This window comes from Choloepus didactylus, chromosome 2, assembly GCF_015220235.1.
Source record: "Choloepus didactylus isolate mChoDid1 chromosome 2, mChoDid1.pri, whole genome shotgun sequence".
Classification (NCBI taxonomy): Eukaryota; Metazoa; Chordata; class Mammalia; order Pilosa; family Megalonychidae; genus Choloepus; species Choloepus didactylus.
The window spans coordinates 225,657,526-225,685,524 of NC_051308.1; the positions used below are offsets into that span (position 1 = coordinate 225,657,526).

At 42.4% G+C, this 27,999-nt stretch overlaps 1 protein-coding gene across 4 annotated transcripts in view; it reads right to left on the bottom strand.

Annotated features, from left to right (window-relative positions):
- Nucleotides 1–8,038: 8,038 nt before the first annotated feature.
- NIPAL3 (NIPA like domain containing 3) overlaps nt 8,039–27,999 on the bottom strand; it is a 114,468-nt gene continuing 94,507 nt past the window's right edge. For all 4 annotated transcript variants that reach the window (XM_037828164.1, XM_037828165.1, XM_037828166.1 and 1 more), the window contains 6 exons: nt 25,907–26,003; nt 20,466–20,601; nt 18,903–18,991; nt 17,382–17,445; nt 15,534–15,628; nt 8,039–11,500 (listed from right to left, as the gene is read on the bottom strand). In XM_037828164.1, coding sequence (XP_037684092.1) covers nt 11,301–11,500; nt 15,534–15,628; nt 17,382–17,445; nt 18,903–18,991; nt 20,466–20,601; nt 25,907–26,003 — 681 coding nt within the window. In that variant the 3' untranslated portion in view covers nt 8,039–11,300. The remainder of the gene's footprint in view (nt 11,501–15,533; nt 15,629–17,381; nt 17,446–18,902; nt 18,992–20,465; nt 20,602–25,906; nt 26,004–27,999) is intronic.

Here is a 27,999-nt window from a genome sequence, read left to right on the forward strand (position 1 = left end):
TGCTTTCTGGTCTGCCTTTTCCTGGGACAACTGGAGAACTCCATTCCCTAGACACAAAGAATCTTTTCCTTAAAAATTATATACTGGCCTTGTCTTCTACTTTATCGTCTCTCAGGCACCGTGGATTCCTGGTCCAGACCCTGCCTCTTAAATTTGCTGTCCATCAATATCAGCCAGGCAGCTGGATCCTCCAAGCTTCAACCAATCTGGGAGGGACCCTATCAAGTCTTGCTGATGACAGAGACGGCACTCTGAACAGCAGAAAGAGGCTGGACTCATTCCACATGGGTAAAGGGACCAGTGCTTGAGCCTAATGATAAGTACCCAGCAACTCAACCCAAATCCCGGAGAGTGGCTCCCATCTTGGATCCCCTAAGGATCACTTTAAAAAGCCAATAGTTGAAAGAGCACACTAGGAAGGGAGGAGGGGCTGGACTGAATTCTGTGTTTGCATTGTGCTCTGTGTATCGCTTAATCATGAAATTGCTTGTACTGATCATAATGTTCCATAGTCAAGGTGTAACAGGTTCTGCTAAATTGGTTATAAGGATAGACAAAGGCTTAGAGTCCCAAACTGTACAGTTTGATGCTTATTAAGTAATTAACTGTGGAAATCTAGAACATCAGTGACAACTGAGGGAGGAACATAAGTATTTATGTGGGCAGACTGTCCAGATAGCAAGACTGTTGGCGGTGCGAACATTTGGGAGTATAACTTATGAGTCACCTAACCCCTGTTACTCTTGGAACGCTGTTTGGTGGACAACACAGTATAAGGGATGGGTCTCACCCACGTCAGAGGGAAAAACATTAGGGGAAACTTGACTGGAGTCCAACTCTCCAGTTCAAAATGACCCCAAGGTCATTAGAGTACTCGAGGCCAGAAACTTAAAGCAGACCACAAAAATAGAGACAGGTTATGGAGATACAAATGCCTGGGTATAATGGGTCAAATATACTGTCCAGAGTCTAAACAAAAGCAACTGTTATGCTTGTGCAACAGGCCGACCCACTGCTCAAATTGTGCCCTTCCCCTTGGGTAAGGGAAAACATGAAAAGGAGTTTAAATGTATAATACTCCTCTTTCAAGATGCTACTCCTGGTGAAAGCTGTAGTACGTTGTCCTCCCTTTTCCCTCAGGCAGCACCAGCTTCTCACTTTGGTTCCAGAAACTACTCTGCCTGTCTCTCCAGATGGGAAGAAGGGCTCCAGGTCTTGAAACCATGGTCTTGTATACATGAGTGTGGAACGTGAGTAAGGATAGTACTGGCAACTTCTCCAGCTTAGCTACACCCTGAGCAGACCTCTGGTGGTACTGTGGGAAGGGCGTTACACTACCTGCAAAGTGGGGAGGAACTTGCGCTTTGGTTCAATTGGCTATCCCATTCACCCTGGCATTTGAAAGTAAAGAAAAAGTACCAACCCAAGGCAAAAGAGATAAGAGAAAAATCCCTGTGATGAGGAATGTGAAAAAGCTCTTAGCAGATTTGAGAAACTAGAATGTGAAAACTAAAAAGAGTTTAAAAAGAAAGAGGAGGGAATCTGTAAGAAAAGGTTAAGTTTAGCTTTCACATAAAGGCAACATGGAATAGGGAAAATGGCAGCAGAACTGGCTTAAACAGGCTCCGTGGTAAAGGGAAGAAGGAGAAAGCCATGACGTAAGCCTAGAATCAGCACCAGCTCCTTATATGGGAAAAATAATCAGGGTTACTGGAATGTAAGGGGATATGGGGTATAATCAAAGGCAGGAACTCTCGGCAGGAAATTTAAACTAGTTAACTCTCTCTGATAGGCTGTACAATTCAAAATCTCAAAGGTGGGCTAGTTAGCTCTCTCGGATAGGCTGTAACCTCTGGAGTACCCAGCCAGTGGGAAAACAGGGGAGGGACCTGCGTATTAGGGGTAGGATATAACTATTGCCGTGTTCTTTTTTCTGGCACACCTGCCATGTGTCTGGCTGTGCGTCTGTTCTTGCAAGATTGTGAATAAATTCTTTTCTCCTCCACAAAAAAAAAAAAAAAAAAAAAAAATGCAGCATGCGCGTGAGCAGAGGAGATAAGCTCTGGATGTGTGCCTGCCGTTCTTTGCTGCTCCATTAGCATAGAGCAGCCATGATGCCCCTTTGAGCACAGAATTCCACGGGCCACCATGCGTGGGAGTTCAGCAAGACTCACAGCGAATACGAGGTGTAGCATGTGAGTGACTGAGTGGGGATGGGAGGAGCGCAGGGAAGGGTGACAGCCTTTCCCTTCCAACCAAACCTTTCTTCAAACTCAGAAAGAAGGCAGTGGACAAGGAACCCCATCATTTCCTTTCTTCCTAGTGGTTATGTCCCTATATTAGCCAATGCTAATGATACATAGAAGGAAAGGGAGAGATAGGGCAACCCAAAGCTCCTTTTCCTTCCAGTCCTTCCTTACTCATTTGTAAGCCAAAGGTAGACAGTGTTGGTAGAATATGTGTATATCAAGAAATGAAATAAATACAGTGGAGTGAGTTTGTGCAGAATTCTGGTAAGAACAAAATAGATATTCCTGTATAAGCTTTGAAATTAGAAGTGTCACTTTGGTGATTCCATATACAAGTGAAGTGCTCTTACATTTGCAATTAAAATGGCTATTGCACAAAATAAAGACAATGGTAAAAAAAATTCATGGTAATAATGTAAAATTTTAATTTCTATTTATTTAGAAGGACATGAGGTAGCAAATAAAAAACACCATGACAAGAGAAAGTTCACAAAGAAAAGGAAAAAGCTTTATATTTTAGTACCTGTAACGGCACTCTTCCCCACTTTCTGAACAAGGAGCACCACATTTTCATTTTTCACCAAGCCCAGAGATTACATAGCTGGCCCTGCAGATACTGTAGTATGGATTGAAAAGTCATCCATCCCTGCACTCTCCTGAGCTCTTTCCTTTCTTCTGGCACCAGCTTTGGCAAGGCCGAGCACTGGGACCGAGGTCCACTGGCTGTTTTCTGCCACTTCTAGGGCCATATTCAGAGCTTCCAGATCCAAAAGAAGGTCTCGCCAGCTCCCTTTTTGGTTGCCTCACTTCCTACCTATTCCTGACAACGTTGCCTTCGCTCCCTCAATATTAATATTCATCGCATCTCACCTTATGCTGCTTGCGTCCCTTTCTGACTTCTTCGCCAGACTGTGAGCTGTATGAGGGAGGGGCCTCTCCCCTTTGTTCACTGCTCAGTGCACAACATGCACTCAGTAACATTTTTTTTTCACTTTTTATGATGAAAATTTCAAGCACACATAAAAGTAGAGATGATAATTTAATGAAATCTTGTGTACCACAGCCCTCTGTCTTCAATATCCTGCCGTTCTGGTTTCATCTCACTAATTTTGGTCTTACTCTTTCATGCTGTTGGGTTTCTTTAAAGACTTGGGATTCTCAATGGACAGCTGCCATCGATGAATAAAGAACTGTGATGCTTGCTATAGGTAGCTGGTGTGGAGTTCCTTTGTGGTTGCGTGGGTTTGCTTACCTGGAGGTGAGGACTTGAAGAGGGTCTGACAACCACTGGGCTGCCACTCAAGGTGTGTGGGTGAGGAGCAGGCCGGCTGCCTGGGGCCGAGGACATCTGCTGAAGGAAGTGGCACTACATGCTAGGGGTAGAGTGCTTTCGTGCTTATCCCTCCTGAGCGGAGGTGTCTCTCCTTATTTTTCCTTCTGGTCCTCATGGAGCTCCACTGGTTGCCTCAGCTCTGTTTTGCCTCTCTTCCTGCCCCATTATCCTTACCACGGGCCCTCCACAGCAAAATCTCCTGTTGTTCAGAGCAATTCTTGGGGCCCCATCTGGATCAAAGGCTGCTCTGTGCCCATGGGGCCTATAAATAGTTTTCCAATTAATCCCTCTGATCCCTGCCCAGAGCACACTCTGATCCCTGTACCAATTGACTCTAAACAAGAAGCCTCTCTGGGGACACAGAGTAGGTGAACATGTGTGCTTGGTCTGCCACACTGAATGGGAACCTCCAACAAACAATTGTGCTGTGCATTAGATGCCAGACTCTCCCACTTAAGGTCAAGGAGAGCGTCTTCTTTGCTTGTGTGTCTCCGGGGCTTACAGAGAGCTTCGCAGGCCTGTGTCCCAGCCCCTGTGACAGCCCTTCTGCAAGCTCACAGACACCAGCACTGGCCAGCTGCTGCCTCCTCCTCTGCGGCCTGAGTTTCGCTCAGCAGTGCCCTCCTCCAAGCATCTGAGTTTTAATAATGCCAACCTCTTCTCCCAGCCCCAGGGCTGTAGATGCTTCTTATGGTTGCTACCTCTGTGATATTTTCATGTTCTCTTTTTGCCCTTTCAGTTATCTAGTTAACCAGTTCATATCATACCTATTTAAGTTTTTTTATATTAAATTTTCTCTGTTCCGATAGCTAGTTTGGTTTCTGCCTCCCAACTGGACCATGGCTGATAAAACAGCTGCCTAAGAAACCATATACTGACTGTACCAGTAAAAGAAGATAGCTTAGCTCTCTGAGATAGCTGAGCTCCTTGTTAGCTTGTCCCAGGAAAACCCTGAAAATTGATAAGTTAATGGTTTTATGCTACTCTGGACTCAGAGAAATTTTCATTCTAAGCCAAAAAATGAAAGAAAAAAAAATTAAGGGTAAAGAATTATTTGTCTATTGATATATCAAGGACTGAATTACCAAAACCCACAAACAACAAAAACTTTGGAGTTGGTCACATTTGGGTTTGAATCCAGGCTCTGGCCATGTACACACCAAGTGGCCCTGGGCAAATTACTGAATTTCTCCAAGCCTCAGTTTTCTTATTTGTAAAACAGGGACTGAACAGCATCCTTGTGAGCTGTTGTGAGAAAGAAGTGAGATAATGTATGTAAAGTGCTTAATGGTGCCTGGTACAGAGTGAAAGCTCAATAAATGATAGTGGGTGCAAGATAAACAGGTAGGCCTTCAGGCTGCAGTGGAAATGAGGATGAGACTAGAAATCACAAGACCTGAGTTCTAATCCTGCGTCGGTAACTAACCAGCCAGTGACATCCCCTCCCTGGGCCTCCCTTTTCTACACATATAATGGCATGTCTGAGCTACATCAAACCAAGTTTGCTTCTCTAATGCTGGTCTCATGTTACTGACTTCAGCAAAATGAGGCAAAAAAAAAGACAATGTCCTAAGCTCTCATAAAGCTAATGTATTCAATTTAAAGGATTATTTTTTACTGTGAGATTTTTTTACTCTTTCTTACTATTTTGGAATTAAAATGTCCTTTTGTAATGAAATAAGGTAGGGTAATTTTTCCTTTCAATGTCCTTATTTGACAAAATAAGAGGTCTGAAGAACAAAAGCAAAGAGTGTTAACTAGCCCTACCAGGTATCAAAACATGTTGGGGTATACAGGAACTCTGCACTTTCTATACGATTTTTCTGTAAAACTACAACTGCTCTAATAAAAAAAATAATAATTCAAACAGTGTGTTACTGGTGAATGAATAAGGAGACAGTCCAATGGAATATAATATAGAAATCTAAAGTCTAGAAAATATAGAAATTTAGTATACTGTATAAGTAGTACCTCAATTCATTAGGGCAAAGCTAGACTATTAGACAGTATTAGGACAACTTGGTAGCTATTTGGACAAAATAAAGTTGGAGCCATATCTTGCACTGTACAGCAGGACAAACTCCAAATGGTTCTCAGATGTCAATGTAAATTAAAACCATAAAAAGATGAGAAGCAAACATGAGAGAATTCTTAGAGGTTTTTAAGGAAGGCCTTTCAAATTATGATTCAAACTTCAAAGCCATAAAAGAAAAGATATTCAATTATGTATATATAAATGTTTACATATATAAATGATATTTATATTATATAGAAATAATTCAATTATATAGAAAAACAACAGAAAAAGAATTTTTTCATAGCAAAAAAAATATCATAAGCAAATCAAAAGGCAAACAACAAATTAGGGGGAAATATTTGAAGTTCATATCAAAAAGAAAGAGTTAATCTCTGCAAAATATAGAGGCCCTACAAATCAATAAGAGACCAACAGAATTATAAAATGAGCAAAGAAGGTAGACAGTTCACAGAAAAGGAAAAACAAGTGGTATGTAAACATATGCAAAGATGCTTAACGCATTCATATGAAGAGAGAGGTTTGTAATTTGAGAAACCTGTTAGAAGAGGATATTTTGACAACTCTAAGACAATATAAGACAAAGCTCTCTCGTTTCCTGAATAATCCTGGGATGCTTACACAGCTGGGCTTTGTCAAGAGCGGGAGAGGTAACTTCATAGCCATAATTCTAATGCTATTGTTTTAAGAACAAACAGGCCTTTGCAGAGTTAAAGAAGGGCTTTGTGGATTTTTAACTTTAAAAGTAATCCTGAGAACTAAGCGTTTGAAAGCTTCTAGAGTGCAAGGCTGAAGGTTCAGATTTCAGCGTAAACTGGGGAAGGCAGAAGGCAATGTTCTCACTGCCTCCTTATCTTTCTTCCTTGGACCTGGGCAGTCTTCTCCGAACTAACTGTATTCATAACATGAATGGCATCACAATGAGAATGTTTTCATTTCTTGGCTTGAATTGGTCTTGCATTTATAACCTTAATTTTCTGTTCAGTACATTTTTATATTTAGTAAGACCAGGACAGATGCTGATGCTGCCACATCAAACACGGTATTTCTAAGCAGGACTTGGGTTTCATTTCTCTCTTTTTGTAAAAAGAAAGCTGGATTTATTTTGTAGTAAAAACTAATAACATAAAACATTAAAGGACAATTTAAACACCATTAAAGAGAACAAGATTAACTATAAAAAGAGTTGGTAACATTTTGTCAATCTCTATTTTTCGATTTTACTGTTTTGTGAAGTCAAAAAAATCTGAGAATCATGGGTGATTCTAAAATCCTCTCCAGCTACCATAGACTTAAAATTATTTCCTTGTCAGTAAGACGGTGAGGCCACTGCAAACGTGGTCTTCAGAGACTCATCTGATGAGCTTCCATTCTTCCATCTCCGCCCTCCCTTGAAACTGTACTTTCCTTGTCAGCCAAAGGTGAAGTCCTAACGCACAGCAGCCCTTACTCCCATGAAATCTTACTCAACCACACCAGGAAAAACAGCGCAATGGATGGGAAAAGTGCTTTGATTTTGGAGTCAGGTACCAGTTACATGACCTGAGTCTCAGTTTCTTCATCTGTAAAATGGGGATAATATTAAAATTTACCCCCAAGGAGTTGTTATAAAGGAGAAATGAGATGTACATGAGGTCTTAATATAGTGTGTGGCATATGACAACTGCTCAGTAAATGCATGAGTATGAGTAGGTGTATATATTACTATGTGTGTATGTGTGCGTAGGTACTCTGCCTTTGTAGACTGGAAACTCAGAAAGAAAAGAGACACATGGGCTTAGAATTGCTCAGTTGAAAAAAATCGCAAGTGTACATTATAGAATTAAAAGTGAATACATAAATAAACAGGGAGGGAAACCATCGCTTCAAAATAATACAATGTTCTGATGGGATGGCTGGATATAGTTCCAACACTTTACATAACTAACTCATCTTATCCTTATAATAACCCTGAGATAGATACTATTATTATCCCTGTTTCTCAGATGATGAATGTGAGGCACAGGGAGGTTAAGTAACTTACCCATGGTCACACCGCTAGTAAGTGGTGGAACCAGGAATCAAACCCAAGCAGCCTAGCCATAGAGCCTATGCTTTCAACCACTCCAGGAAAAACAAAAAATGCTCAATTCCATCCCAACTACAATCATGGGCATCTCTAGATCTGTCGATATAGCAGCCACTAGTTACATGTGGGTATTTAAATTTAAATTAATTAAAATTAAGTAAAATTTAAAATTCAGTTCCCCATTGCAGTAGCCACATTTCAAGTGCTCAACAGCCACATGTAGATAGGGACAAACATATAGGGCAGTGCAGTTATGAAACATTTACATCGCTGCAGAAAGTGCTATTGGACAGCACTGTTTTAGACAACTCTAGAAAGTATAAGCCGAACATAAGACTCAAACTCAACGGGTATCACGTGTATATATATATATTTTTTTTTCTTAAATTAAATACCACTTCATAATGTTATTTGCACCCAGCACACATGTGTGCATTGAAAAATAAGACATGCCATATCAGTCACAAAGTTAACAAAACATAGGCATCCACACAGAATACATTCTAAGGGTACCTCATTTACACAGCTTCTCAGAGAAACACAAGTACATTTTTTTGCCTATCAGTCAGCGTTGGACCAGATTTGGAATTCACAAGGCTGTAGGGAGGAGGTTTCCCAATACCCTGATGGACAATTCATATCCATGCAGAGCCATCAAGCTGGCTGGTCTCCACCAGTAAAGCAATGGTGATGTCCACACTGCAAACCTGCCTCCCCCACCATGGCCTGAAGCTTAATGCAATGTCATCATCAGACCTCAGCTTCAGGGGAGACTGTGGGGGTCTTCAGCTCCACCAACACCAGTCTGCAAAGAACTTGTTCTAATCTCTAATTTGGAGACCCAGAATCCCAGCCATTGGAAGAGGGAGGAAGAGTGGGGTGGGGAGAGGAAGATGAGAGAACCAAAAAGTTTTTAATCCCAAATATGATGACCTTGCTTTAGGTACTTCGCTGCTAGGAAGGAGAGACAGGTGTGATTTTTAATGTTACCTGCGACAAAGACTGGGAGACACTAGCCCAAGATGATTCCAAACTCTAGAGATGATGGTTCTATACCAGCTGTTCTTTCCAAGTACCCAAGTGACCTATCCTTGGCTTCCATTCAGGAAACCATCATGCAACTTTCTGCTCAGCCCTCTCAGAGCTCAGCTATGTAGGATGGTGCCACTGTCCCAAACCTGAAGGTAGGGGAGCTGCCCAGGCCCCAGCAGGTTCCTGGTGGCATTGCTCCAGTGAGCTGCAGCAGAACTGAAGTTGACAACACAGTCATTTGAAGAATCCTGGCCCAAACTCCAGGTTACAAGACTCATAACAAAAAAGGAAAGGGATTGGGGACAGAGTGAGGTTAGGAGCACATATTAGGCTAAAACTGTTATTGATCACCTGGGTTGGACACACTTAAATGGCCTCCCTGTTCACCTTCCCTTCATCCACCCATTTTTTACCAGCAAGGAAAAAATCACTGGAGAAATGAGGAAAATCTGAATAGCAGCAAAAACCTGGTTTTAATTTCCCCTTTGGGTTTTGTTCTTGCAGGCTCGGGGCTTGACCTTGATAGGTGACTTTTCTAACCCCTTCCAAATCTTCCTCCACACCTGCACAAGGTCTCCTTTCCATTCAATATTGATCCTGCCATTCTCTTCCTGGGGAGCCAGCAATGGCTCCCGTGCCCTTTGGAAACACTTTAAACTACTTGGCCAGGCCATCAAGGCCGTCCATGATTCGGTCCCTGTGTCTCTCTTCAGGCCCCTCTCCTACCACCTTCTCCAGCTCTCTCCCTCCCAGCCCCCAGCCCCATCTCTGTGCCTTTGCAAATGCTGGCCCCTCTGTCTGGGGGTGCTCTTCCTTCCTTCTAGGTTTTGCTCAAGTCCTAGCTAGGTTCCCCATCATCCAGGAGCCAGGCCGAAACATCTCCAGTTCTGAACACTCTGCTCCTGGCTCAGCGCCTGACCTGTAGGCGGCCTCCGTAACTCATTGTCTGCGGTCTGCTATTGCACTCGGCTGCCATCACAGCCTGCCTGGCCAGCACCAGCGTTTCCTCAAAATTTGTGTCTGGCCTGGAGGGCAAGAACTGTGTCTTTTTCTTCTTTGCAGCCCTCCCCCTCCGATGCTCAGCACATAGTAAATGCCTTGTAAATATTGTTGTACTGAGTGGATACCTGTCCTAAGGGAAAAAGAAAAGCTCACTGTCTGTTACCTTTTTAGGCATTTAAGACACAATACAGAAATGGTTAAAATGCTGTACACAGGCAACAGATGGAGTTTTGGAAGCCAAGGTACTAAATCAGTATTAAGTTCAATCCATAAAGGTTAATGATCCATCAACACTGGCCTATTAACACTGTTATCCTGCCTATTAGGTAAAGGCTGCCTAGGGAAGCCTGAAGTGTAGTTCTGGGTAGTGTACACTGCAGCGGACAAAGCAACAGATCCTGTGAGGATTATGTGACCAGGCAAAAGAACCCCTGAGAGGCAACAAGGAACAGTAATGCCAACTCTCCCCCAGTTGGTCCCCGGGGGATTGAGCTGATCATCTTTCATCATTAGGACTTTGTGGTTGCAGTGTGTGATCCCAGGACTACCTGCATCAGAATCACCTGTGCTGGCAGTTAAGCATGCCGACTCTTGGGTCCCACCTCTGTCCCACTTAATCAGAGTATCTGCTTTTGGGGTACAGGAAGCTGCATTTTAAATTAACTCCTCAGGGGATCCTATGCTTATTAAAATTTGTGAGCCTTTACCTGCATCTCCAAAGAATGCCATCAGTCTAGTGGAAGATGGTCAAGTGTTCAGCCAGAGAGAATTTGGCAGCCCCATTTTCGAGAAGGTTGCTTTTCCCAGACATATCTGCATAGGGTGAGGACCCAAAGAACTCCTATTGACTTCAAGGAGATTAACAAATCATCAAGCCTGGTTGGTCAATCTAACGAGAACGTGGAGGTGAGTGAGGCTGTCTCTGGAATGAATAGCCTCAGTCTTCCCGAAGGGCACTGGATTCGATATTAACACACCAAGCACATCTTCATTGGAAGGGCACAATCAGAAGTCAGAATTTCACCTCATGTGCAGTTCCTACATGGGGAAGACAGGACATTCCACACCTCAATATTGGCCTGCTATGCCATGAGAAAGCTACGTGAATGTTATCACAAGTATGGAATGATGAGGGTGACAGGTAGAGATCAGGCATGCACTTGAGAAGGAGGAAGACTGGATGTAGAGGTCTCCAGCTCTTCACTGGAATTGAAAAGTAGGAGCAGAATCTTTGCCTTGCTTTAGCTCTGAAGAGTGCGGCAGCCTTTGGTCATTGATTGGGGAAGCCCAGTGACCACCCAACCCCACTGGCCCAAACCAGGCAGAGGCTGAGTTCTGTAATGTCCACCTGGAATACTGATTTCATCCCCCCACCCCTCAAACTCATCATTTGAAATTTCTAAGACCAACATAACGTATCCTTTGCCAGAGACAAAGACCTTCCAAGATCCCTGTCTATAGAGTTCTCAGTTTAAAAAATAAGCCTTGAAAGGTTAAGTTGTAGAATGAAGGGTTGAATCACTGTCAGCACAACTTGAACAGTTATAATTTGGGGGAAGGTGAATCTCATTCGAGATGGGCTCATTCCTTCTTGTTGTGTTCTAGGACTCGGTAGGGAACCCCCGAGGCGCTTCCGGAACCGTGCTCTTCTTGCATGATGGGCAGGGTGGCAGGAGCGTAGATCTCAGAAATGTTGTCGTTGTTTTCCAGGGCTCCATAGGAAAAAGAAGCTTTGAGGTCTGGCTGGACTGTCATCCCCTTGTCATGCATGTTTTGCATACCTGAAATGAAATCCATTTTCCCCAAATGATTATGCGGTAAGGGGGCCAAAGAGGGCTGCATCTTCCCCTATCCCACCATGGACTAATTATAGTGCTCTGGAGCTAATCATGTGCATTGCCAATTCCTGAATGCTTTAGATTTAAAAGAGAATACCCATAAATATACACTAGTAAAATTATAGTTGATAAGCAACAAGGGATGGATCTTCAGGAAATATGCACATAGACCAGCCACTGTTAAGAGAAACCTCAGTTGGCCTAGAATGAGGTAGGAGTGTTTGTTTGGGCAAGAGGTAGGGTGGAGCTAGCACTGTGCCTTGAACGTGGTAGATGCCATCACTTTATTGCTGAGCTAAATGAGAACCCAGGAAAAAACCTCATTATACCATTGAGGGAAAAGGCTAACATTTGTGTCATGGATCTGTGATGGTGCCAGATGGCATCATTATGCTCAGAGGGAGGCTGTTTTGACTTTTAACATTAACATCCCTGATCCACATATAGGGTAAGGTATGATTTTGCTTATTACTTCTGGGCATATCGATACTGGATTTCTGCTTACATTTGAGAGCAAAGATTTTAATCTTTAATTCCTTTAACCTTATTCTATCTATCCCCTACATAACGTGAGAACTGGCTACCTCTCTTTTGCAGCCAGGGAATTAAGATCCTCCAGATTCTCCTCTCCCTAGGCTGAGTCATAAGAAATAGGATGCAGTGTCTTCCATAAAATGATGATGCCAATAACAGCAGATCTCCAACTGTTCAATAAGCCCCAGGCACTGGGCTAAGCATTTTTAAAGAGTCATAGTAATAACAACAGCAGCAATGATAATAGCTGATGTGTACTGAGTGTTTAGTTGGTGCCAGGCTCTCTTCTAAATACTTTTAAAGTTTTGTGTCCTTTGAGTGGTTGGAGGTTAAGCAACTTGCTTGAGGTCACATAAGTGGCAGTGCCAGGGTTGAAACCCAGGTGGTTTAAACTCCAAAGCCCATGCTCTTGACTAGAATTCTGTGTGATCTCCATATATACCTGCATTTAATCTCCAATGATAGAGATGCTCCATCATTCTCCTATTCCACATAAGAAAACCGAGATTCAGAGACAGAGATGCTCCATTATTCTATTCCACATAAGAAAACCGAGATTCAGAGAGGTGAAGTAACTTGCTCAAGGTCACATAGCTAAGTAAGAGATAGAGCTGGGATCTGATGCCAGAGCCCATGCTCTTATCCACTCTGCAAATGGCCTAGGAAGACCTTTGCCTCTGTAGTGCACAAGCCTTATCTGATGGTCATTTGAAGGGCACAGTTTAAGATTCTATGGTTTGGATGGATGGATTTATTTATTCTTTTCTTTCTTTCCTTCTTTCTTTCTCTCTCTCTCGGGCAAGAAGAAGGAGTGCGTATTCCTTAAAGAAGAGCATTGGTGACCAGTCATGATTTAGCTTTTGGAGTTTGTCAATGTCCTTCAGCCAAAAACCACCAGAAGTACCCTAAAGGTTAAACAAATTTGGGTTTACTGACTTATTGCAATGAGGGAGATGTACACCATGGGAAGCCATGGTATTTCTCAAGACAGAATGCTAGAAAGGACTTCATATAGGATTTGGACTTGTGTTAGGTGATCTGGGGGGAGGGTTCAGGCAAGTGAAGTTTTGCCCTGGATTTGCCCAGGAAGTTGGGATAATTCTATTTTGGGGATCTTAATAAATAAATATTAACCAGGAGGAAGGAAAGCTGGGCTGAGACTACAGCTGTGACTGATAACGAAGAGAAGCAGGAGTCACTCGCATTACTGAGGATAGAAGGAGGCTGGTCATTTCTGTGGTTTGGACAATGTTCATGTTTTCAGACATGAATACGGAGAGGTCCTGTTTCCGTCTTGCATGGTCACAGGGTGGCCTTGGCTGATGTCGGTGATCTGTGAAATTGCTGATGTTCAACTGGAGAACACCAAAGTACCAGGCCAGCTCCCAGTTGTTAGAGGCAGCGTTTCTTGTTCTCATTTTTAGAAATTTTCTAGGTAATAGAATCACTTAAAGCCTCTCCAAACTGACATGCAGTGATTTTTTTTTTTTTTTTAATTTGAATACCTCTTGTATTCTACTACTACTGATCCGTTATGAAGATCTCAGTCTAGATAGACCAAAAGCAAGGACCTGAGGCTGGCCAGGAAAACCAAGTAGCTAGAAAAGCAACTGCGTTTAAGCTTAGATTGTCCAGCAGTTTTATTTTGCATGTCCTACCTGTCATCAGGTCAAACAAACATTTGATATTTTCAAAGTTTTTTAAAGCAAAAGGAAGTGAAACCAAATTTAACCAGGCATCCACCATGTCCCAGACACTGTGCAAGGAACCTTTACACATATTAATAATCCCCCTACCCTGCAAGAAGGAATTCCAATTTACAAGAGAGGATCTGGGGCCTTGAGGGATCCAGGCACGTGCCCAAGGTCCCAGAGGGGGTAGGTGATGGAGCTGGGATTTGAATCCAGGTCCATCTGAACTCCAAGCCCATGCTCTTCATAGTCCAGAACATGTGTTTAATCAGAGGTGTCTAATAAGCCACCGCAATAGGGTAGGGTCTCCTTTCTTCAACCTTTGACTTCCCCACCGGTCACAAAATACAAAGAGAAAGCTGAGAGCCACACTCACAGACCACAGAATGCTGATGTCTCAGATTACCTTAGGTTACCTTCTACTTCCCACCAAAAACTACAGCTTTATATATGCATATACAAATATTTATATATATATATATACACATACATATTTTATAAACACACAAACACACATATACGTACACATACTTGCACACACACCGAGTTGACACCTCACCTATCTGGAATTCAGCTATCCAGCGCCCTCATCTATCCGGAACACAGCCGAGAAACAAGGAAGTAAGCAAAAAAGGCATCTGAGCAGCCAGATTAGATGTGTAAAAAGTCCATGCACCAAAGCTCATGCACTTAACTCCTAGGAGACACCTAAGGTCTCCAACTATGAGCTCATTTACCATGATTTTATACACAATTCAAACAAGTTTGGTCAGATGGAAGGCCGGTAACAGCAAAAAGGACAGACAACAGTTTAACAGCAAGAGATGATGGAGTAATATAAAAATAGACACATAAACCCTGGGGCCATTTAAAGTCGGGGCACCTCAGTCAGCCCTGAGAACATACCTGCATCACAGCAATACGGTATTAAAGCTGCCCTTAATTAAGCCAGTTATGGCACTAACGTGTTTATATTTTGTTCATTAGACTGCACTAATAAAAGATGGAGCATTATATTTTAGAAAGAGTTCTAGTTAAGAGCATTAATTTTGCATTGAAGAGTGAAAGTAGTCACTGGCAACCTACAGAATTTAGGCCCACAAACCTCAAGGGGGCCAGCCCAATGTCTTAACTTTTCTAAATCCAAATCCTTTTTGGCTGGATGGGTACCTCCAGTTCTCCGCAGGCCTCACCACTCCCTATTGTGTAATATTTGCCTGCTTTACACATTTATGTTACTTTCAGGGCTTAAAGGCATTTGAGTTTGGGCCTCTTGGTGTGAATCCTTCGCTCCCTGGAAAATTAGCTTTACAGAACAATCCACTCCCTCATGGAATCCAGGAAGTGAGTGGCATTAGAGTACTTGAATTTGATTATCCTATTTTCCTCTCCTCTCTGATCAATCCATTCCAACTAGATGAGTGGATTTTTCCTTTTGCAGGATTAAGCCTGGTGCTACAAATCATAATTATATCCAGGGTGAATCAAGATTTTCTTTTAAAGATCCTGAAATAGACATGAACCGGCAAGAAGTGCTCGAAGCCAAATGAGGTGCTTTAGCCATTGTCCCCTCTTCTACACAGCAAGATTTAAAAAAAAAAAAAAGACAGTGAGAGAAGGTCACGCAGTAATAGCACAGCACACCTTCCCTCTACCAAGCTCAGCAGTTGGTTGCCTGTTTTTAAACAGGAAGTAGTGGTCATTCTAGGTGGACAGGCTGGCCAGCTGGACACATGGGGTTTTAGTGTTACCTGGCATGGCATCCATGGAAATATAGGGCTCGAATGGAATGGCCTTCTTCCTGTTACGTGTGATTAGGAAGACGCCTAGGAATGCTATGAGACACCTGCAGGAAGGAAATAAGGAAGGGAGAGAAATAAGGCCAAGAGCGAGGTTGGGGAGGGATGCTTTCAACCCAGGTGGTGAGGAAGAGGTAAAAAGAAGGCTTGCAGGCTGCAGAGGAGGGTTCGCTGCTGAGCAGACCTCAGAGGCTGCTGGGCCTGAGATCAGCAGGGAGCAGCGGTGCTAGTTGAATAATAACAGCATGTGCAGCCTGTATCCCCTGTGCTCTGCAGAAGCCATAATCAGAATAAATTAGGCACTTCCTCTTCACTTCCACTGAGCCAGTGTTCTCAGAACCTTGCCTTAAAAATGTGAGAGTTTTTTTAAATAAAAAATTCTTCATGGCCTGAATTCAATCAATACAGAAATGTAGAAAGTAAAAATTAGTAAAGATTGGAAAGTCCTAGTACTCCACCAGGTGGATGTGTATTCTTCAGTTTTTTTTTCCTTTTCCCTATAGCTTATATAAACAAGCACACTCTCTAAAACTTGAGGTATAATTTACATGCAGTAAAAGGCACAAACCAAAGTATGTAGCTTGATGAATTTTACTGTTGTATTCATCACCCAGGTCAAGATAGAAAGCATCTCTAAGCCCTACCACCCCCTACCCCGTCCCCTCAGGTTTCCTTGTGCCCCTTCCCACTCAAAGCCAACACATCCCCAGGGTTTTCTTACTTCTATCATAAATCAGGTTTGCCTGTTTTTGAACTTCTTGAAAGTTGAATCATACAGTAGTCTTTTGTGTCTGGCTTCTTTCATTCAATAAAATATTTTTACGATTTACTCATTTTATTATAGGTATTAGTTCTTTATTTTTAATTGTCATGTAGAATTCCATTGTCTGAATATACTACAATTTGTTTTTCTACTCTTTGGGTTGTTTCTAATTTGGGCCTATTGTGAATAAAGCTGCTATAAATATTCATGTATAATTTTGTCAATATATGCACTCATTTCTTTTGGGTATACATCTAGAAGAATAATTGCTGGATCATATATTAGGCCACACTTAAAAAAAAAGTTTGCAAGTTCTTTTTCATTTAATGTATTCTAGATATGGTCTATGTCAGTACCTACAGACTGGCCTCAGCTTTTCAAGATGGCAACATGGTACTTTATTATATGAATGTACCAAAATTTATTTAAACTGTGTTCTGCTGTTGGACATTTAGGTTGCTTCCAACTGTTTGCTAATACAAATAATTTACAAATTGATAAATAGTCTTGTATGTCTGTTTTTGTGTCCTCACTCATTTTTTTTTTTCCAGGATAAATGAAAAGAAACTGAATACTGGATCAAAAAATATACTCATTTAAAAGTTCTATTGTCATTGTCAAATTGTCCTCTGGCATTAAAGCACTACTTAAAGTGTGGCAGATGGCTAATTACCTCATCCTCCTGATATCAATCCTGTTAGTTTTTGCAAAATATGTGAAAAATGGTATCTCATGTTAACCTCAATAAGAATTTTTTATATGAGGTGAGGATGAGTCTTTTCATGTGTTGAAATGTGCTATTTTAAAAATGACAAGGAGATTCAAGCTCAAAAGAGGAGAAAGGGGAAGGAGAGAAAGTGTCCCCCCCCCACCTTTTTGAGAGTAAAATTGTTACTCCTGGAGACAAGGTTCCAAACCCAGCCACTCACCTGGCCCTCAAGGATTTGCCTGAGTGTTAGCAGCACTGATGGGGAGAGACGCAGCTTGCCTTGCGTCTACCCGCAGTGCCCTGTGGCCGTGGGCAGAAGGGAACTCACCCCAGTGCAAACATGGAGATGTGCAGTGCATCCTCCCCAACGAAGTCCAGGTAAAATATCGCGCCTGCAGCAGCACATAACAGAAAACACAGGTGAGCTGTTTCCAAAGCACCTACTGGCCTTTCTGTCTAGGATTTGGCTAAACTCTCTTCCCTGCTGCAAACCAAAATGATAACAAAATATTATAACTGTGCCTGGTAAAGTTTTAGAAGAATGGAATAAAAGCTATTTGGGAAACAGATTTTTTTTCCCTGAGTTCCCCTTCCTATCTCCATCACTGTTTTTTTGTTTTTTTGTTTGTTTGTTTGTTTTTTAATTTTAAATTTTGAAATAATTTTAGACTTACAAAAAGAGCACAGAATTCCCATATACCCTTCATCAGCTCCCCTAGTGATATCTTACATAACCATGGCACCGTTATCTAAACCAGGAAATTAATGAAGAAACAATACTATTAACTAAACTACAGACCTTATTAGGATTTCATTGGTTTTTATGTGCCCTCCTTTCTCTAGCTTTCTTAAGACAAATAAACAGGTCTTTGCATTTAAGTGGTTAGAGTTTCTAACCTCACGTGGCCAGCAGAGGTCAAGCCTGCAGGTCCACTCCCATGTTGTGGGCGAGACGTGGGCCCACCACCCTCTCTGCCTGGACCATGGTGTCTGCTCTTCCTTTCAACCTTGACTGCCTTTCACTCTTCTTGAGGACAGTTCTTGGCCATGCTTAAATCTTTGCTTCGGGATAGCTTCGGCTCAGTATACCCGATCCCTGGTACACTCACAGCACAGGCCCTCAGAGGCCTGGGTTCCCTGCTTGGTCCTAACTCTGCAAACAGTAACTGGGGCAGTGCCAGACTCAGCACGAAGCATGGGGCTCTACAGCCAAGCCTTCTTCAAAGGGGACACACTGGCTCCTGTCTGCCTTTTTACTTTGAAGATTTTAATTATCACTGCCATTAAAAAAACTCTTTGATACACCTGCAGCCTCTGAAGCTACCTCAGTAAAAAAAAAATGAAAAAAAAATATTTAGGGGTGGGGTAGAAGAAAAGCAGAAATAATAATGATCATTTACTGAATGCCTATTATATTGCAGATGTTTCACATACTCATAAAACCTAAAAATTACAGAAAAGAGATTCATGGCCATTTGCCCAGTGGGGACTGGGGAGCCAGAAGACAGTGAAGCAAACTGTTAGATAAAAAGCAGTATAGCGTAGAGGACATTTGAACAAAACTTATTGCAACTCTAGGAGGTAAGTGTTATCATTCCCATTTTATGAATGTGGGACTGAGGCTCAAGAGAGGTTGAGTGATTTGCCCAGAGCAACACAGCTAGTATCAGTGCTGGGATGCAAACCCAGGTCTATCTGGCTCTGAAGCCTACACTTTCACCATGAAACATAAATGACTCTGATGGGCAGACTCAGCTTCTAACAGAGGAAGAGCCTCCTCTCCTCTGCACTGGATATGGTCCCTGCTGCTAATGTAGATGACAGAAATCTAGCAGTCGGCCGTCCTTACCTGCTGTGATAGCAACGGTTGTGGACAGAATGTAGCCCACACTGGCAATCAAGGAGGAGTCGTACATCTGTGAGGCTTGACTTAAAAACCTTCAACACAAAAGCACTCCAGTCAGTGGGCTGTGGGGACATCAGAAATGCTAAGGTGAAAGCTGACATGAAACATGAAGATGACATGAAGGAACACTGCTTGCGAGGATTTACACAAATGCCATCGTGGTATCTATCTCTGGGTCTGGGGGCACCTCTGCTCCCATTACTCCCATGGAGGCTGAGGCCTGGTCCCCATGCCCTGGGGGGGCGTGCTCTCCTGGCTTCACACTTTCGGCTGCCTGGTGCTCCTCACCTGGAAAACCCTTCTCCTCATCCCTGGTACCCCCACAGAGTAGCAGCTTTGTGTTTGGCAGAGGCTCAACAGTGATGACTGGAATTGTTGTAGTAGGATGAAAAAGAACAATTATCAAAATATTAATAGTAACAGCAGTAATCACAAAAGGAGCTAATGTTTACTGGGTGTTAACCTGGGGTGGTGCTGAGCTTTATGTGGGTCCTCTGCGAAAGGGACTGTTGTTACTCTCCTCTGCAGTTGAAGAATCTGAGTCTTAGAGAAGCTGAGCAGGAAGCAGTAGAGCAGAGTGGTGAGGGCCATGGGCTGGGGAGCCAGAGGCCTGAGTTCAAATCTCAGCTCTGCCTCAATTCCCCATGTGCAAAATGGGGATAATATCATCGACTTCAAAGGGATATGGTGAGGCTCGAATGATGTTCATAGAAGCACTGAGAAGACTGCCGGGCTCATGCTGAGCACCCAGCCAACAGCAGCTACTCCCGTGATCCCTTGAGGCCACGTCGGTAGTGAGGCCAGGCCTGAGCTGGGGGCATGCCCCTCCCCTGTGAATTGGCATCATACACCACACCGAATGCTACGTAACTCATTTTCCTGTAGCTACGTGGGTTTGTTACGTACAATATCCATGGAGTGCCTATTCTGTTCCAGGCTTCTGCTGAGCACTGGGACTCAGACACAAAAGGCCCAGGTCCTGCCTGCAGGGAGTCCCCAGCCCAGTGAGGGAGACCAGCTGTGACTCCATCTGCACAGCCGAACCTCTGTGCTTTTTATTTAATTCTCATGCTTAGAGAGAAAACAAGCACCTCACTATTCTCCTTGAGATTCGTGGACATGTCTTGAGGATAAGAAATGACAACATTTTGTTTTCTATCTAGCAGACAAAGAGGTGCCTCCTGGGGACTGCACAGCCTCTTCTGAAATCCTTGGAGAAGAAGGGACACGAGGCTGCCTCTGGTCACAGATTTCTCATGTTCTGAAGCAGAGAGAAAGAACACATCCCATCCAGGATTTCATCTTTCAAGTGGCACAGAGCCTCTCCATGTTAAAACTTGCCAAATTAGCAGTGCCTCTCTCTCCCACGATGCATGCCAAACCCTGGTGATATGCTTGTTTGAATGTTCTGTCTTCCCTATGGCTTCAAAACCAAATGTAATCAGGCCCAGAAAATGGAAGAGACCCACCTAGGGAGGCCCAGCAGGGAAAGAATTTGCAACTCACGCGGCTTGGTAGACAGCAGTTGCCACCATGCACACGAACATTACGTAGAAGATGGGGTAGTCAAGCTGCAGATTTCCTTGTATGGACAAGACGAGCATCCCGGCCACAGCCTTCACCGTCACCACTGTCATTGAACCTGTGGGTTATAAGCAAGGGTGCCCCAGGGAAACAGAGTGAATCAGACCCTGAAAGTCAGCCTATAACACAGAGGACGTGGTGACAAAGACAGGAGGGAACACTGGCAGATTCAACCCGGTGGATCTAAGCAGTGAGAAGATGCTGTTTGTATTGGATCTTTTGTACTTCCCCATACCTGTGCTAATACATCAAAGAAGAGAGGAAAAGCAAACACCACCAGGTATTTCCAAATGTCACTTCTAAATTCTACCAAGAGCGGGCATGTACTTCGCATCCCCGAATCTCAGAGTGCCTAGCACTGCGCCTGGCACACGGTGGGCGGACAAAGCAAGCTGTGAATAGATAAAAGAACTTCTTCTTTTGAGTATCGTTCACATGGCAATTGCAGGAAAAAGATGTGTGTAAAAAGCTTAGGAGGGTTTTGTTTTGCTTTTTATAATGCTCACTTATATTTTTGAAAACATTTATTTAGACCAGAGGTCTCCAAGCATTTTGGAATGCACATCCCCATGCATGTGCACATCCATTTCCAATATATGTGTTTATTTTTAAACTATATTCATGCAATTTTGCACTTATGTAACACGCACTTTATAAAATATGTAGGGAATATAATTTAAAAGGTGAAGATAAAAATAAATATAAGCTCTAATATTTTCTTCTCATATACCCCATTGGACCATCTTGCTCACCTCACTTTGGAGACCACAGCTTTATCAAATGGTACAGAAATGACTTCTAATTGTAAACTGTCAGATCCTCCTGCCCAAACAGGGGTTAAAAGAAACAACCCTCAAGTACGGAAACATGAAGCACCTTGTTCTGGCTGATCTACTTTGCTTTCCTACTTTTCTCAGCCTCTACTTATTTTGCTTTCTCCTGCCAACAGCCTATCACACACGCTCTGCCCGGCTGGGACACCTGCTATGTAGACTACAGTTTTCAAACAATAGGAGCCATTTAAGGCAAGCATTTTCATCAGGTGCTCCTTGTTAGTGAGAATGGGCTGGAAGGGGATGGGCCAATGGGTCCCAGCATCTTCTGGCCTCGCTACTCACAAAGAGAGACCATTTGGAGACCTTGAACCTTTCATTTCACTTTGAAAACAAAATCACCAAGGAATGAAGAAATGATACAACATGGATTAACCTAATGAAAATTATGCCCAGTGAAAGAAGCCAGCCATAAAAGACCACATATATAATTCCATTTATATGAAATGTCCAATAGCCAAATCTATAGAGACAAAGTAGGTTAGTCATTGCCAGAGGCTGGCGAGAGAGAGGAATAGGGAGTAGCTGCTGATGGTACAAGATTTCTTTGGAGGTTTACAAAAATGTTCTAAAATTAGATTATGATGAAAGTTGTACAACACTGGGAATATCTAAAACACACTAAATTGTATACTTTAAACATATGATATGTAAATTATATCTCCAAAAGCTGTTTAAAGAAACCTAAAATACAGGCATACTTTGTTTTATTGCTTTGCTTTATTGCATTTCACAGATATTGTGGGTTTTTTTTTTTTTTTTTTAACAAATTGAAGGTTTGTGGCATTCTTGAGTCGAGCAAGTCTATTGGCACCATTTTTCCAACAGCATGTGCTGACTTCATGTCTCTGTGGCACAGTTTGGTAATTCTTGCAATATTTCAAACTTTTTCATTATTATTATATCTGTTATGATGATCTATGATCTTTGAATACTATTGTAATTTGTTTTGGGGCACCATGAACTGTGCCCATATAAGATGGAGAGCTTAATCAATAAATATTGTGTGCTCTGACTGTTCCATCAACCAGCCATTCCCCCATCTCTCTCCTTCTCCTCAGGCCTCCCTATTTCCTGAGATGCAACAATATTGAAATTAGGCCAATTAATACCCCCACAATGGCCTCTAAGTGTTCAAGTGAAAGGAAGAATAGCAAATTTCTCACTTTAAATCAAAAGCTAGAAATGATTAAGCTTAGTGAGGAAGGCAGATCGAAAGCCAAGATAGGCTGAAAGCTAGGCCTCTTGTGCCAAACAGTTCGCCAAGCTGTAAATGCAAAGGAAAAGTTCTTAAAGGAAATTAAAAGTGTTAATCAAGTTAACACATGAATGATAAAGTGAAACAGCCTTATTGTTGATACTGAGAAAGTTTTAGTGGTCTGTAGAGAAGATCTAACCAGTCACAACATTCCTTTAAGCCAAAGCCCAATCCAGAGCAAGGCCCTAACTCTCTTGAGTTCTATGATGACTCAGAGCTGAGGAAGCTGCAGAAGAAAAGTTTGAAGCTAGAAGAGGTTGGTTCATAAGGTTTAAGGAAACAAGCCATCTCCATTACATAAAAATGCAAGGTGAAGCAGGAAGTACTGATGTAGAAGTTGTAGCAAATTATCCAGAAAATCTAGCCAAGATAATTGATGAAGGTGGCTACATTAAACAACAGATTTTCAATGTAGATAAAACAGCCTTATATTTGGCATTCACGCTAGAGAGAAGTCAATGCCTAGCTTCACAGCTTCAAAGCTTCAGAGGACAGGCTGACTCTCTCATTAGGGGCTACTGCAGCTGGTGACTTTAAGCTGATGCCAATGCTCATTTACCATTCCAAAAACCTACTCTGCTTGTGCCCTATAAATGGAGCAACAAAGCCTGGATGACAGTACATCTGTTTGCAACATGGTTTAGTGAATATTTGAAACCCACTGCTAAGACCCATTGCTCAGAAAAAAAGATTTCTTTAAAAATATCAATGCTCATTAACAATGTACCTAGTCACTCATCTCTGAAGGAGATACACAGTAAGATTAATGTTGTTTTCATGACTGCTAACACAACATCCATTCTGCAGCCAATGGATCAAGGCGTCATTTCAACTTTCAAGCCTTACTGAAGAAATACATTTCATAAGGCTATAGCTGCCATAGATAGTGATTCCTCTGATGGATCTGGGCAAAGAAAACTGAAAACCTTTTGGAAAGGATTCACCATTCTAGACGCCATTAAGAACATTCATAATTCATGGGAAGAGGTCAAAATATCAACATTAACAGGAGTTTAGAAGAAGTTGATTTCAATCCTCATGTATAACTTTGAGGGGTTCAAGACTTTAGTGGAGGAAGTAACTACAGGTGTGATGGAAAAAAGCAAGATAACTAGAATTAGAAGTGCAGCCTGAAGATTTGACTGAATTGCTGCAATCCCATGATAACTTGAACAGATGAAGAGTTGCTTCTATGGATGAGCAAAGAAAGTGGCTTCTTGAGATGGAATCTACTCCTGGTGAAGATTCTGTGAATATCGTTGAAATGACAACAAAGGATTTAGAATATTACATAAACTTAGAGGATAAAACAATGGCAGGGTTTGAGAGGACTGACTCTAATTTTGAAAGAAGTGAAGTTCTACTGTGAGTAAAATGCTGTCAAGCAGCATTGCATGCTACAGAGAAATCTTTCACGAAATGAAGAGTCAATCGATGTGGGAAACTCCATTGTTGTCTTATTTTAAGAAATTGCCACAGCCACCCAAGCCTTCAGCAAACACCACCCTTATCAGCCAGGAGCCATCAACATTGAGGCAAGACCCTCCACCAGCAAAAAGATTATGACTTGCCAAAGGCTCAGATGATGGTTAGTATTTTTTATCAATAAAATATTTTTAAATAAGGGATGTACAATGGTTTGTTAAACATAATGCTATTGCATACTTAATAAACTATAGTATAAACATAATCTTTATATGCACTGGGAAACCAAAAAATTTGTGTGAATCACTTTATTGTGGTGCTCTAGAACCGAACTCACAATATCTCCAAGGTATGCCTGTAATCAAACCTTGTCCTACAGTGACACCTGTCTGTGTGGTTTACTGCCTCAGGCTATGGTGGGGGCTCACTGTGGGAAGGGTGGAAGAGAAGTAACACAAGAAGCAACTTGTTCATCTCATGGAATCCAGCTGGGATCCACCCTGAGATTTGGGTGTTCCCCCATGCCCATGTTTAGAGAGGACAGTGTGGCTTAAAGAGGAAGAGTCACCAGCCTAAGGTCACAGAGTCACTAAGAGGCAGCAGCAGGGTTTCACCCCCACCTGAGGCCAAGCCCACCTCTCCTGTGTTCCACTTCTCCAAGAAAAAAGGGATATTTCTCACAGCTCTACTTAAACCATACGCCAGATTATATCCTTGCCTTGACCTGATTTAGGGGCCATTTCCCCCATCACACCCATCCCTCTAAAAGGAAAGAAAAAAAAAAGAAAGAGAAAAGGAAAATCAAATTTTGCCTGTGAGTCCTAAATTTATTCCTAACCTTTGATAGGTTTTGCATGGACCCCTTTAGAAGTCACTTGTTGGAAATTGTCCCATCTCTGACTTCCCTCTAACATAACCTCTTAAACCACCTCACTCCTTACTCTGCTTTCTTCTTCCTTGTAATTTTAACTGCCCAAACTTATATTATCTATGAATTTGTCTACTTGGTTACTGCTGTTTCCTCCCTTTAGAATGCAGCCTCCTTGAGGACGGGGTGTCTCTTTCCACTGTTAAATCCACAGTGCCCATCACAGTTTCTGCACTTGGTAGACTTCCATTATTTGAGAAAGAATGATGAACAAAGCAGCAAGATGGATTGACAGGAGCTGCCTCCAGTCAGCAGGGACCCAGCTCCTTGCAGAGGCTGATGGAGACAGACAACTTCAGTAGGCCTCAGCTCACCAGCTTCCATATCCAGAGGTGTTATAACTATCAAAAATTTTCGTGTGCTGCCCTGGCATCCATCTTACTTTTGCTAAGCCACTTGCCTCAACACTGACCTTTGGCCTAGTTAACAATTTGTGGGGCATAAAGTCTTCCAGAGCCCAAACCTGCATCTATGGCCACCACCCACACACCTTACTCTAAATGCACAACTGGTCCTAAGTGATAAGCTCAGTCCCATCACCTTTTCCCACACATTGCTTTAAACTAACCACTTTGACTCCCATGGGAAACCTAACTTCCACCCTTGGATGACAGTAAAGGCACCAGCCCACAGGTACCTCTTGCTCTGCCTATTTGCCCCTCACTGTTGAGCCCCCTGACCTGACTGTACTTCCTGTTGGCCCCGCATGGCACCGCTCTATCTCTGGGACCTATGAGGAGTAACAAACTATCTTTTCTCATGCATCATGGGGTCAGTTTCTCAATGCATCATATCTGACCTCCACCCGGACCCAAATTTAAAATCCAACTTAACTAAAAGGAAACAAGAGGCCACAGGTCTGTAACAAAATTCACATTTCCTTTTGGTGATACTTGGGGGTACCCAGACCCCTACTTACCGAGTAACGCCACCAGGAGGAGGATAACGACAATGTTGTTGGTGTTCTTCTCCTTGTAGAAGTAGAGCAGCAAGCAGAACAGAATGATTTCCACAAGCTAAAGAAAGCAGCAAGGGGGCAGGTGAGCGGAGACCCCAGAGATAGGCAAGACTGTGAAATGCTGGTGGGCTGGGCCAGAGCTTACATGGCTGATTGCATCAAAATCTCAGACCCTCAGAGTTAAAAAGGAACTGAAATACCCAGCATTTCCCAAAACATTGACAGATAGCCTGCAGAAAAAGAGAAAACACTGAGAGAATCTCTCTAATCCCTGGATGATACCAGAAGGACTTCACTGTTCACCTCCTGGTAGGGAGGGTGATGTGCCAGCCTCAGATCTGCCTGCCCATATGGCCAGACTCATCGGGCTGAGATGGTCTCTTCCCACTTCCCTGCTCATGGGCACCGAAAAGGAGAGTTCTTTAGGCAAGAATACAATTAGCCACTCATCCTGCACCTTAATCTATGAATTGGAAGAATAGAAAGAGGACGGCACTTGGAGTCAGGGAGGCTTGAGTTTGAACCTGGATCTGCCTCTACACTAGTTGCATGACCCTGGGCACTTAAGTCCTCTAAACCTCAGCTACCACCTCTGTGAAACCAGGATGATAATTCTGACCTTGCAGAGTCATGGTGAATAATAGTTAATAATAGCTTACACTTAATGAATAATTATTATATGCCAGGCAGTATTCTAAGCATTTTATCTATACTAAACTCATTAAGTTGGCACACTAATCCTATGAAGTAGAGAATATCAAGATCCCAAGGCAGTAATTGGCAGAGCTGGGTCTTGAACCCAGACAGTCTGGCTCCAGGGCCCCTGCACTTTCCCATTAGGCTACACCGAAGATAGAAAGCCTGGTGCCTGGTATTTAGAAGGTGCTCAGTCAGTAGAAACTTACTGTGAGACACTGGCAGGTCTGAAGTTTGAGAAGCTTCCTTCTATTCCATCAACTTGTTCCTTCTACCCCTTAAAGCCCCAGACATGCGGCATTACTTTCCTAAGAAGTTAAGCCAGCCCCATTCCCAGCAAAACCAAAGCAAAAAACTTGACAATGGCTCAACTTCATTTGACTACTCCAACCCCCCACCAAAGTTTACTTATTACAATAACTAACAGAGAAACATTAATGGGAATTTTGAAGAGAAGTTTAAAAAAAATTGTCATAATTAGAGTACATAAAACACAGCTGTTTTCATTTTCTGTTTCTTCCTCGTCTTTGTCCCAGTGAATACATATTTTATCTGGTTGTTATCATAGTCAATGGACAATTTTGTGGTAGGCTGTTTTTAGTTAGCATAAACAATTTTCATGTTTTGTGAAATTGTCACAATTTTCTTTAACTGCTGCAGAATACTTCATCAAGCAGATGTACAGTCACTCATCACATGCCCAACCACTGTGCACGTGTTCAGGTGGCCCCAATTCCTTGGCCATTGCTCACAATGCTTCAACGAAGGCTGGAACAGCACTTGGCTTCCATCAGAAGACAGCTGCATGGATGCTGGTCTCTCCCAATAGACCATGAGTTCTGTGAGCCTGCCGCATCTATTTCTGATGTCCAAAGTATCTGGCACATGGCAGACACTCAATAAATATTAATTAAATTTGATATAGCCAAATCTCTTGAACTGGCAAAAAAATGTAAGATTCCCCAATTGTTTAAAATTTTTAACTTTTTTTCCTCACCATTAAAGTATTAGAGGGTCACTAGAAAATTTAGATGATACAGAAAAACAAAGAGGTTAAAAATTCAGTCATAATTCTATCTCCCAGAAACAACTACTGAGGACATTTCTGGTTTTCCGTCTAGTCCCTTATAGATACATTATATACATGCACCTACACGTACCTCTAAAAAAATAAAATTAGCATATATGCAGTTTTAGACATCACTCACAACATAAGTAAAAAAAGCATTTTCCCATGAACCATGCACTCTGCACATGCATGCTTTTCAGTGTCTGAGATACGCCACGATTTACATGGATCCTCTATTGTTGGGTACTTAGGTTTTTGGTTTCTAGGACTTGATCCTCCCTCTCACCAT